The 13462-nt window shown below is 33.9% G+C and overlaps 1 protein-coding gene across 10 annotated transcripts in view; it reads left to right on the forward strand.

Annotated features, from left to right (window-relative positions):
- The window catches only part of LOC123566561 (lachesin-like), a 460053-nt gene that overhangs the window by 406551 nt on the left and 40040 nt on the right, over positions 1 to 13462 (forward strand). For 9 of the 10 annotated variants that reach the window (XM_053549741.1, XM_053549738.1, XM_053549742.1 and 6 more), the window contains one exon: positions 5532 to 6131. The exons of the other annotated variant lie outside the window; for it this stretch is intronic. In XM_053549741.1, the coding sequence (XP_053405716.1) occupies positions 6026 to 6131 (106 nt within the window). In that variant the 5' untranslated portion in view covers positions 5532 to 6025. The remainder of the gene's footprint in view (positions 1 to 5531; positions 6132 to 13462) is intronic. 10 annotated transcript variants of the gene reach the window in all.

Genomic DNA, 13462 nt, shown 5'->3' on the forward strand with positions numbered 1-13462 from the left:
ACATATTTGTAAATATTTAAACATCTCCCTTCTTTCAATGTCTCACACAAACTTCGTAAGTATGAATTAAAGACACATTTGACCAAGTTCTGAATTTTACAGATGAAGTAGTCAATAAATTTGTTTTGATAGATATTTTTGAACATTTTTTGTTGTTGTTGTTTCTTATTGTTTTTCTTTGTTGTTGTTTTTTTTTTGTATTTTTGGGGGGACTATGTAGTTTGGGTATAGTCACACTGCGCTACCCACAAGGTGCACTTCTAGGCATTGCTCCAGGCATGGGCAGACATCAGGTTACAGCCGCCGACATTCCATAAGCCAACCGGGCAGTATACGAGCATGAAGAATTGAAACATGTCATGTGAGGTTTCGAACCTTTACCATTCGGCTATGGAGGCCTCTCTTGAAATTATGTAGAGAGTTCAAAAGTATGATTAAAGTATATCATGAAAGTTACTAAATATAATTACCGCAAGTTATTGTTTTGACCGATTGTGTGATTTGATTGATAAACTTTCTCTCAATAAAGGCACTGACCTACAAATTTTGGCTAAAAATGGTCTTTCTTTAAAACTGAAGTTCGGTCATACATACTATGGACATTAAAATTCGAGTTTTTATTTCTAAACTATCCTTAATCTACTCAATCAAGGAAAAAAGATGCCAGAGCCGGGAATTGAACCCGGGCCGCCACGGCAATGAAAATTTTCCTGCTGTCTTTAACAATATACACCACGGATGAAATATGTATACAATGACCCTTGAATGTAGATATTTAATAATTAGGCAGTTTACCTCAGTAAAACGTTACAAACGCTTTTCAATTTCCAGTGTAAAAGATAGTTAAGACAACTAGTTCTCATGTGTTTCAATAACATAAAATCTGTCAGTAATTTATTCAAAGCTTTCTTAAGCAGTATAAGCATTAATTTCTTGATACTGGTACCTAAAATTTCTCTTTTTTCTGTTGTCGTATGATCGCAAGGACAGTGCCTTAAATAATCAATATTTATTAGGTGTTATCATCATTTGAGCTGCGCCATGAGAAAACCAACATAGTGGCTTTGCGACCAGCATGGATCCAGACCAGCCTGAGCATCCGCGCAGTCTGGTCAGGATCCACGCCGTTCGATTTTAAAGCCTATTGCAATTAGAGAGACCATTAGTGAACAGTATGGATCCTGACCAGACTGTGCGGATGCACAGGCTGGTCTGGATCCATGTTGGTCACAAAGCCACTAAGTTGGTTTTCTCATGGCACGGCTCAATTTTCTTTTTCTACATTCAGGTCAAGCATTAAAAAGTTACAGGAAATTACTGTAACTGCATCTAAAGCATGATTTAACATGATAATAAACTATTGATACTTTTTTGTTTCAAACACTCATTTCTACTTTATTTGCATATTAAAGATGATACATTTATGAAGTTTATTAAGGTATAAAGTTCATTAATACCTCTCCCATTCATCTGGTAATAAAAGGTACTCATTGGCAAACACTTCATTATACAGACTGTGAAGGTCATAAAGGATATTCTATGATCCAGGGCACTGAAGTAAATCAAGGGTTATGTTACATCATGAACACATTTGCAATGATCTCTAATGAGATGGTGATTATTATAGCTGGGATGAAAACTGCCTAGCTCAGATCGCATTTGTCCAGTCGTTAGAGTCAGAGGTAAGAGGTATTAATTTTATTTTCAGAAAGTGGTATCAGAGAGGAAAGTGATTTACATTTAATGACTCTAACGACTGATGCGAGTCTATAGTGTTCCGAAAAGCTAATGTCAAATCAACTTGTGGTCCGACGGTTTTGCTTTCTTTTACATGGTGTGTGTATCTTCTATATAATGTATATGTTGTGAAAAAGAGGAAGAATAGAATAGTATTTAAATAAAGTGAAGCATTTTTTGACAGTAAAATCTTTTAATTACCGAATATCACGGAATTTGTAGGTTTCAGTCTTTAAATCTGGTTATCCTTTGTTTTGTTAAGTGTATGCCTAGAGAGAAGAAATTAAGGACGAGTAACTTGGTAAACATGATTTATTCCCCTTTATCGCTCTTCACAGTAGAGACTATTTTTTTAATATAAGAGCTTATTTCATGCGAAATAACATTTACAATTTTGTTTGATCAGAGTGACTAGATAAAAGAATAATTGACTAGTTGAAACTAACGAAATGTTATAGAACATTGATAATCATGTCAAACAATCAGGTCTATATGAATTCATTCTTTGTTATTGGTTAGAAACAGTGGTTAAGAGATAATTTCACTGATTGCAATGAAAAGTTATTTATTTAAGCACCTTCTCGAGACAACACATAAAATACAAGAATGTAAATAGTTTAGAAAATAACTCAAATATTGCAATAAATGCCTTTTATCAGCACGGAATTAAAAAGTCAACCAGCAATGTTCAATTAACACATGTACCGGAAACGCGAGTAGGACCATAGAACGCTGTAGCGCCCCAAAATAGGAACCCTTACGTATGAGTTACTAAGTCCTACGTAGGAGATACTATGTCCTACGTAGGAGATACTAAGTCCTACGTAGGAGATACTATGTCCTACGTAGGAGATATTAAGTACTACGTAGGAGATACTAAGTCCTACGTAGGAGATAATAACTCCTACGTAGTACTTAATATCTCCTACGTAGGACATAGTATAACAACTTTGTGACCTTGGCCTAGGGTATAATGGACCATACTTTGTATGCTGGACAATGTTTATGTGAAGTTACAGTAAGATATAAGCAATAGTAACAAAGATATGACAGAAAAACAAAGGTTGCCGAAAAACTTTAACCTTAAAAATAACCTAAGTATAACACCTTGGTGACCTTGACCTTATGTATAATGGACCCAACCCCTCCACATACTTTGTTTGTATGCTGGACAATGTTTATGTGAAGTTACAGTAAGATATATGCAATAGTTACAAAAATATGACAGAAAAACAAAGGTTGCCGAAAAACTTTAACCAAGAAAGCTCACGTCGACGCCGATGCCGGGGCGAGTAGAATAGCCCCCCTATTCTCCGAATAGTGGAGCTAAAAAGTGAAATTTGATAATAAAAAAACAACAACAGCATAATGTTCACGTTGAAGGAACAAAGCATTTACGAACAAAGAATATATGTAACAACATTGCTTATTACAGTAACATTTAAGTAACATTTATCTGTGCGTACGATAGAATAATAGGACAAATTATAAATAACTGGGAGTTAATTCTGTGTTTATGTTCCAATCATTTAAAAGTTATTTATATTATTGTTGACGACACTGTTCTGATCACTGTTATTGTTTAATATTTTGTTAATATTAATGACGATCTTACCGTTATTTATATTCATTGAAAGCTAAATCTAGTACAGCAAATGTTGTAATGAATCTAGCACAGGGATTAATGGACTTGTGATATACTGACGTTGATAACTACTTTCTTCCTTTTTGTCATATTTACAAGTTGATAGACTACGATCGGGTACCTTGTAAAGTGCCATGATAAATTAACATAGGAGACGTTGAGTACACAAGTTAGTGTGCCATAGCATAATAGTATAAAGTCTGAAAAACAGGACATAAAATTCATGTCATCTTCTATTATCGAAGAAAACCACTGTTTTATTCGCGGGAAAGGCAGACAATGTTATAAAGAAAACATAACATTTTGAGCATTTTATTGAAACTATGGAGTGACAAACTTTAACTATTACTGTCCGAACATTCTTTCTACAGAGTTAAATTCAAAAATAGATAAAGTTACTTCCTTCGGTTCCATAATAGGAGTTATGTGCGATATGCACGTTTCTGGCGGGGATAACTTTTATAAACGTGATCGTCTTGTAAGTTAAGAGTGAGGTCAGATGCATACCAATAACTTGTTTAAGCTCCCAGCTGACGGTTTGTCTTGTCCTCGTTGTCTGTACGTTTTACTATGCTGACTTTTGTTTGAGTACGCATTCATGAATACACTATATAGCCTTTTATCTAGCTTAAACAATTCAGCTTCAGAGATACGGATATCTGAGCTGAAAAGAACCCTATATTGACACTTTATCAGAAATCGTGCTAGAAATCTGTCACGCACTCAAATGGGTATTTACCTACCACTGAAGTTGTGATGTGATCAGTGTACTTCTTATTTTGAAAACAAATATCGTTATATACTTACCTTTTCTGTGAATTTAAGTCGTCTAAGGTATGTTTCTCATGAACTTTGTTGAAAATGGTTATATTTATAATTCGGTTCAATTCATGAATATAATTTTTATGTGCTATGAATTTGGCATGACGTAATCAGCTTCAATGCGCAGATGTTCCGTTTCGAACTAAATGGGGGTTACGCCCAATCTGACTAAAGTACATCTCCAATTAACGCTACGCTTTGGATCTGAAGACGTGCTATTGATAGACTCGTTCTGACGACCCTTCCGCTAGCCAATCAGAGCCTTGCTTTCAACATTTTGAAAGTGAAAGTAAAAGTTCAAAAAAAATCTATATTTAGCCTGGTTTTTCATGTTTACAATTTTTATTACTGCGCCTTCGTGTTTTGAGAGGTATCATATGTCACGGTACGGACTTTGTCACGTAAGGTGTCAGGCAGCCGGTTATCTCAGTCGGTAGAGCACTCGCCCTGTAAGCGAGGGGTCCCGAATTCGAGCCCCGGACTTACTGCACGTTTTTCTCATCCTTTGACATTCGACGCTATTTTGATGGTTCAGCCAAATGCTGGTTGAAACAAGTCGTCTGAATTACAAAAAATTACAATATCGGAAATCCAAATATACAGAAAGATGAATGTGAATGGGTCATCCTCAAATCTTCGTTTAGAAGATCAAGTACTTTAGTCAGATTGGGGTTACGCCATAACTTAATGGACAAGACCATGAGAAAATAAAAAACACAGAGCTACCTTTTGTCTCGTTTTCAACATCTTTTAACTTGTTCCTGTGTGTGGTACAGGAGCATGTTGGGAATCAACGTACGGTGAGGTTCGGTGCAATGTTGACAGGTTTAAACTCCCCAGTGGTATTTTCTCCACTGGCCTTTCCCTGCCAGTATCCCTCGATGTTCCTATTTTGTGGTGTTATTGCTTTACCTTTTTGTATGTCTTTATCAAGCTTGTCAGTTTTGAATAACAAGCATAACAAAAATATTTTGAGAAAAAAAAAGAAATTATTTTTTAATAATCTTTAATGATTTTAATATTTAAAAATCGTGGCTCCAAGTAAACCCCCCCCCCCCCCCCCCCCCCCCCCCCCCCACACACACACACCCATACACACACTCAGAAGTTCAAATGGTCGGCCCCTAAGGAAGTCAGTCTGTTGATTTGAAATATCGTATATTCGTATATGCACTGATGTTTCTCTCCTTTTTTGTAAAATCTTACACTGGTTAAAATATTTGCAGGTTTTATCTTCTTTATAATGACATCATTTATGTAAATAATTTATTTTGCTAGACAGTAATATAAGGCTAGCTTACAAAACACAGCTTATTTCTATCCACAGTGGGCTCAGTAAAGAATACAGTATTATTTAATTTAACCAATACTATGTTGAGGAGAGAGACAGAGCGAAACTATACGAATCTATTGGAAGAAGCTGCGGTATGTATCGACACAATTTTTCATTAATAAGCCTGTCGTTGAACGAGTTACATACCAGAAAAAAAGAAAATAAAAAGTAAATAAAACTCATAAAATAAGCTGTTGATTAGAACAGTTTAAATCAATCGAAAAACTATATTTCTCATCGATGTTCATTGACGGAAAAACAAGTTGTTTAAACGTACTGCACAATCAGTTGTGAGTTCTCCAGCAGTATTGGAAGTTATTAAGCTACTGTTCAGTATAAGAGGAAATTCATCAACTTTTCTGTGAACTGGGTGTTAAACAGCGTTCCAGGTGTTATCAATTAAATATGATAATATTTAACTTAAAAAATCTCGAAAAAGGAGAGACCACTAGAAATGGAGTAATACTTAACGTGAAATAAATAGCATCATGTTCGATTTATTGGAAAAGGCTTCATGTTATTTCGAACTGAGGAATTATTTCACAACGCTGCTTTTAGCGGTAACGTTTGTCCGAGCTTACGGCGAAATAACAGGTAAGTCACACTATCAACTGTTATATGTGACTTAACAATCATTTTTATTAAATTTTAAAAAGTATTGTCGACGTTACACTACGCTGTTGTTCTAACGATATTTTTATTATTATTACTGCTATAAATATAATTATTTCATAATTATTATCATATAGCATGATCATTATTATCAATTTTTATCATCATCGTCGTCATCATCATTATTATTATTATCGTAACCATTTATCATAATCTTTTAATAAGTGTTGATGGCAGCAGCGATGATGCTTTTGTTGCCAATATTTATGTTCTCTGAAAGCAAATCTGTGGAGCTATTCCCACAATTATAGTGCGGGTTTATTATTAAAATCTATATGTGTATAATAAAACTGACGTTTACAGCTTCTTTCTTCCTTTTTGTCATATTAATGCTGCCGAAAATGAGTTTCAATAGTTTGCTTGTAAATACAATGCAGCCCTGAAAGTTGAAGTTTATCATCCATATTAGACAGCGGGGACGATACAATGTAATAAGAGGCTTTGTGATTTTATCTGACTCATTAACAGCTGCCAGCGTTAAATTTCCCATCAATAATAAAGCGATTCAAGCAGTGAATCATTACTGATTGATTCTACTGTGTGTTGAATTGTAATTGAGCTGTGGATGCGGAATGGCTAATAGTTGTGGGCACGGTTAATTACCAAGAAATTCAATTGTGTACGTTTCATTGGTCACGAGTTTCCAGTTAAAGCTCTATTTAAAAATTCTTTACATGAAGCTTTTGAAATAATATATACACTCCATAAATGGTACGTTTGAAATAAAAGTGCATTTACATAAGAAACTAAACTTATTAACAGTATAATAATATATTAATAAAACACTTGATTGTGGACAAGAACGCTATTTTTGGTAGTTTTCAAGAAATCTGAATTTTCAAAAAGATGGTTAAAGGTTTTAAACCGTTTTAATTACGTGTGTATAGTAAATAACGTCCTCATGCACTGAGCAGATACAAATACTCTTGTATAAAAGAGTAACTTCGACTGGTATATCCGAATGTGTTATGGTTTATGTACAATGTAATTTTTGGGATAACATATGCAGCAATTCGAATTCCAACCCTGCACAGTTAATTTTTGGAATAACGGATGAAAAAAAAAATACAAATAACAAATATTAACTTCAGACCCACCAGAAAACTATAGATTTGTTTTTAAAAGCTTCCTTTTTCATTTTAGGGTAATTTTCAGATAACCCCGTTTAAAGTATATAGAATGGAATTTTTATGTATATGTAGAAAAAAGAAAAGATAGATATAGTGACTGAAAAAAACAAACGATGTACCCTGAATGAAATACGAGATTCAGTCTTTATTTATACAAATTCTTACAATAAGATCATTCTGGTGGAACGGGTTTCTTGTATTTCATTCAGTACAGAATAACACAAAATAATGATGTAATTCCTTCGTTATTAAGTTATTAGAAACTATACATTTTTTTGTATCAAAGTCTAAATTTTCTTTACTCCAGAATGCCTTACAAATAGAAATTATATTTAAAATCCGAGAATAAACTGGACACTTGAAAGCTATTGAATTTTATTATTATTGTTTTTTTTTTCGCCCCTCTTGTGGCTGGCACACACGTTTCATATTAGCAGATGAAATATATACCAAATTCATTATAATCATGTACTATTTAGAACTATAGATTTGCTCTATCATATGTGTCACGGTTTGGAACTGCGTCCACCCAGTCGTAGTAGTAGTAGTAACTAGAAATATGGCATGACATAGATAAATTATATGAAATAAATGCCATGTAATGCTCACCAATACCAGGGATAACACAAAAAAGAGGAAAGAATTCCTCTTATTTCCATTGTGGTCCCTGATATTGGAGGCATGACACAGAAAGTCATGTTATAATTATATATTCAATATGAGTATACATAATTCAGAAATGCATTTGAGATCACATATATCACAGTCAAAGTTTGTATCACATTATTGAAACATGAAATAGTGCATCACAGAATTTGTCGGTGAAACTTTAAAAAGCTATCATTGATATTATTTAAATGGAGGTATTGATATTTTAAAAATGAACCGAAATCACAGTCGTAGATGATCTACAAGAAATATTTTATGAATGTACAGATCTGTGTTTTGATAACCAAGTTTACTTGTGTTGAGGAGAAAAGCATGCACCCTACATGGAGATTGGTCATAGGCGTTTGAAATATTAAAGTGTGGTGTGTGATGAAGATAGTGGAATATATTTTATTTCTATCTCTAATTATTCTCATTGAGTCACGGTGGACTAATTATACATGAGTGAATCTTGATTTCTGTGACTCAGCATCGATTCACTATCTATAAAATGTACTGTCATGTGAATCATAGATTGAACATTTTATTGTGCATGAAAGGACATTTCATGATTGTGTTGGGCACGATTCGATACACGATAGCACGTGAAAGCGACTTTTTATTGCTGTTAAATTTGTATAGATATATGTTAAATTACTTGGCACACGAAGTTTGTAGGCTGGCATCAGTCGTTAGAGTCCTTTAAAATAAATATCTCTGCCATTAAACCCTCTAAAATAGCACTGTCTGAAAAAAATTACAATATCTCTTATCTCTAACTCTTGAGATGAGCCTAGAGAGAAAAGGGTTTTCTTAGAAATTATCAGTGTCATTACAAAGAAAGAAATAAACTTTATTACAAATTACTTGATCTCAACAGACTTTGTAAGTCTAACGAAGTTTGTTAAGTCATCTTTGACTACAGTACTGATGAACAAAACTGTAGCAGACATAGATAAGAGCAGAGAGGTTAAAGCCGGAGAAATTATTATCATCTGTTTCCGTCTTTCGTCTTGAATAAATTAACCAAAATAAGAAAACAGACAACTTTAGTACAGATCTAATTCTATTTTTACTGTCACCGTCTGTTGAGATATCACTGAAGGAGCCGATTATATCAGTAACTTTCTTTACATTAATATTCGTTTTGTTTTACTAACTCAGCAGTATGTCAGTTCTGCTACTGCGGTCAGTTTTGTTTTACTAACTCAACAGTATGTCAGTTCTGCTACGGCGATCATTTTTCTGGACTCTGTTCACAAGTAGCTGACAACTTCTAAACATGACTCAAGGACTATATAACCAGTTCAGGGTGGATAATAACAACAATCCTCTTTTATTACTACAAACTGACATCACTTGTCTCATATTTTTGTATAAGAAAAATGTGTCTACCCAGTAGGTGTCTTAATTACTGTTACAAGGTTGATTAAGGGAGAGGAAAAACTCCAGTACCTGTAAACAAGCTGTTACAGAGTATATATGTCTTTTTGTTACCTTACATTTTCTGTAAAACTAAGGTTGTTACCTTTTCATATAGTGGTTGTTCACTATATGGCTTGTGCGGAAAATATGCGCGTGATAAATATCGCACAGATTATGTGATAAGAAGTCGGTAATTCCTGTCAATGAACAGCATTTTTTCCAGTCTTTGTATACGGAGCCTAACAGACGGGACCCATTTATTAACTTGAATAAGAACATATACTTTCTATCAGTTTGATACGTTAAATGGTAGCTTTAGTCGGAGTCTTATTTCCATTGTCTGAGATTAATTATGCCTACTTAAAACTGTCACCAATTCGGTATACATCTTTTAGCAGACGCTATTCGTGTTAATCTTATATAGTCAAAGTAATTGTAAGGTAATTTGAATGAATGTACATCAAAATTGTAGGTACAATGAAGTCATATTTCATTCAGCGAAGATTATACTCATTTACAACTATTTTATACTGCCTCCTTTTTGTTATTATTATTACCCGCCGAAGGCGGAGGGATACGGTTTTGGCGTTGTCCGTTCAGCTGCTCGTCCGTCCGTCTAAAATTGAAAATTCTTATAATTCAAAAAGTATTTAAGCTACAATCACTAAGCCTCACATGATTATGAATTAGCACATCTTAGTATTATCCCTCTTGATCCATAAGAGCAGAGTTCTTCCCCTTGGATTGCTTGGGGGGAAAATGAAAATGCTTATAATTCAAAAAGTCTTTTAATTAAAATCAACAAACCTCACATAATGATAAATTAGCATCACATATAGTATTATCCCCCTTTACCCATTAAAAGCGCAGTTTTTCTCCTTTATTTGGTAAAAAATAGGGATTTTTGACAGAATCTAAGTGACCTTTTGATGGATCTTCATGAAACTTTACACACATATTGATCACTATATGGCGGTGGTGCACGTGCAGTTACGTCAGGATCACTTTATTAACCAGTGTTATTCCCTTTAATTATATTACAATCCATAACTTCTCACATAACAAAGTAATCCCTTGATCGATCGTCATGAAACTTAAAGTTATAGATCACTTTAGCGCAGTGGTGGATGTGTATCTATTATCAGAATCTCTTCAGTATTTGCAGAGTTATTGTCCTTTAATTGTTTTAAAATTCGTAAATTCGCACAAAACAAAATAACCCATTAATTGATCTTCACATAAAACGTAATACAAGTATAGATCGCTATACAGCAGAGATTTTTCCTTAGATTTTGTAAAACACAGGAACCGACAAACCGATGCATGGTCCTGTGTGTATCTCGAAATTAATTATCTTTCAAAATATAGTCATTCACAAAACAACTTATTCGGCGGGTAATATAAGTTCACTTAATTTGCTTGTTTAAATACAGTAGGTCTGTATCAGGAAATGCTTTGGGTAATAGTACACTGTGACGTTTTTAGTGAGTGCTTATACGCAGCATGGCATTTAGGTTGCATGTTCTTGTTTACTTGTATTAATATTATATTAAGATTCTTTCACTGGTTTAAGTGCAGATGGGAATTTCCGGTCTCGAGGGTAATTGTTTAGTCGGTAACGAGGCAGGCTCCTGCCGAGTTACCGCGTAAACAGTTACTCGAGAGCCGGATATTCCAATCTGCAGCGACAGCCAGTGATAGAATCTTTTTCTTGCATACCGTATTCAAGAAATAATAATAACAATAGCTGTCCATAAGACAGCGCGCTCCACTATTCGGCGATTTGACAGTAAAATGAATTTATGTCTCAATAAGAGACCTGCACTTTAAAAGGAAGATACACCAAGATAGACCCTACTACTCAGAGGGGTTAAAGGTAAAGTATGGACGGGGTACTGACATTCTTTATTTTGATGGAATTAAATTATATCAGAAAAAAAACAGTCCAAGAAACTACACGCACATAAAGTATAAAGACTTTGCTAAACTCAAATTATATTTCTATTTATTTTTTATTTATTTTATTTTATTTTATTTTTTTATTTATTTATTTTATTTATTATTATAGCAGATGATGATGATAAAGATGCATTTTAAGTTTCAAGTCATTATCTAATATTGTACTAAAGTTATACCCAGAAAACGAAGATTGCCAAAACAACTTAAAGTATGAAAGGGGCATAATTCTGTCAGAAATACAATTATATTTATGGGGATTGTAACCACACATGCAGATGATGATTGTAAAGAAATAGTTTTAATTTCAAGTCATTATCTTTTAAAGTACCAAGGAAATGTCTATAAACGAAGCTTTCGAAAAATTTAACATGAAAATAATTCCAAGTATAACAACTTGGTGACCTTGACCTTAGGTATAATGGCACCAGCCCCTGCACATACTTTGTTTGTATGCTGGACAATGTTTATGTGAAGTTACAGTAAGATAAACGCAATAGTAAAAAAGATATGACAGAAAAACAAAGGTTGCCGAAAAACTTTAACCTTAAAAATAACCTAAGTATAACACGTTGGTGACCTTGACCTTGGATATAATGGGCCAAGCCCCTGCACATACTTTGTTTGCATGCTGAACAATGTTAATGTGAAGTTACAGTAAGATATAAGCAATAGTAACAGAGAAAAACAAAGGTTGCCGAAAAACTTTAACCAAGAAAGCTCACGCCGACACCGACGCCGGGGCGAGTAGAATAGCACCCCCATTCTCCGAATAGTGGGGCTAAAAATAAAATTAAACGAATGGCTTTCTTTTTAGAACTATTTCTTATAGCAGTGTATTTAAACAAAGCGCTGGAATCCAACGTCTGTAAACAGGAAAGACGTCATGACGTTTCAAAGTTTATTTGAAATTCAAGGGCCATGAGAGCATCTAACATACAAGACAATAATAAAACAATAACACAGATACAAAAATGGCAATAATGTATCTAACATATGGAGAATGAGAAAATACATGTGATGAATGAGATAGATCTAATACATACTACATGCATTCTAACATTGTGTTTTTGCAAAAAAAATGAAAGCTTCAACAGCGTATCCTTACTATCACTGTTCCTTAGCATAGAAAACTGAATAGATTTGTGTGCTGAAAATAAAACTTATCCAAATATTTTCTTCTCAAGTCATTAAAGTGTGTGCAATTAAAAAGATTATGGAATTCGTCACCCAAAAGATTTTGAATTACAAAGCTGACAGTGCCTTAATTCTCTCGGAAACCTGCCTTTTTCAATAGGTAACTTATGGTTAGTACATCTAAATTAAAAAAAAATACAATGGCAAGATAAGTAGGAAGAATTATGTCTCCCACCACACAGTGGTGTGGGAGACATATTGATTTACTCCTGTCTGTCTGTGTGTCAAGTCTGTGTGTCTGTCTGTCTGTGTGTCTGTCACAAATCTTGTCTGCACTCTAAGTCGAACATTTCTCATCCGATCTTCACCAAACTTGAACAAAATGTGTTTGATTCATAAGTCCTCGTTTAGTTCCGGTTTTGTTTTATCAGTTGCAGCGTAACCTTATTAATTTTTGATAAGATAACGTTTTTGAATTGAGAAATATTCTATCAGGAACAAAGAGGAACTGTCGAGGTATTGGATATTTAATTATATGAAATAAAATAAAAATTACTACATAAATCTTCTACATATATGTAGTTTGTAATATGTTATTTACAGCACGAGAGTCATCTTACACCCCGGGGTGTAAGATGGATACTTCCAGCACCGGTAAAAATACCGGAAATCCCCGTCTGGTATGCAAGAAATAAAGGATATTACATGAGTGTCTTTTCATATTGAATTTATTAAACGAGTTGAATAAAATGATAACATGCGAACGAGTTAAATAAATTCAATGTGGAAAGTCACAAATGTAATTTTCTTTTTATCACATATTAGCTTTTCCTGCCGAAACATAAAAAAATCTACTTTTTTAGTAACTGCTATACTTTATTCTAATATGCTTGTCTCTGTTAAAACACTCTTACGATAGAATGAATGACGTCACGTTAACGTGCGGTGACGTCAAAG

This window comes from Mercenaria mercenaria, chromosome 8, assembly GCF_021730395.1.
Source record: "Mercenaria mercenaria strain notata chromosome 8, MADL_Memer_1, whole genome shotgun sequence".
Classification (NCBI taxonomy): Eukaryota; Metazoa; Mollusca; class Bivalvia; order Venerida; family Veneridae; genus Mercenaria; species Mercenaria mercenaria.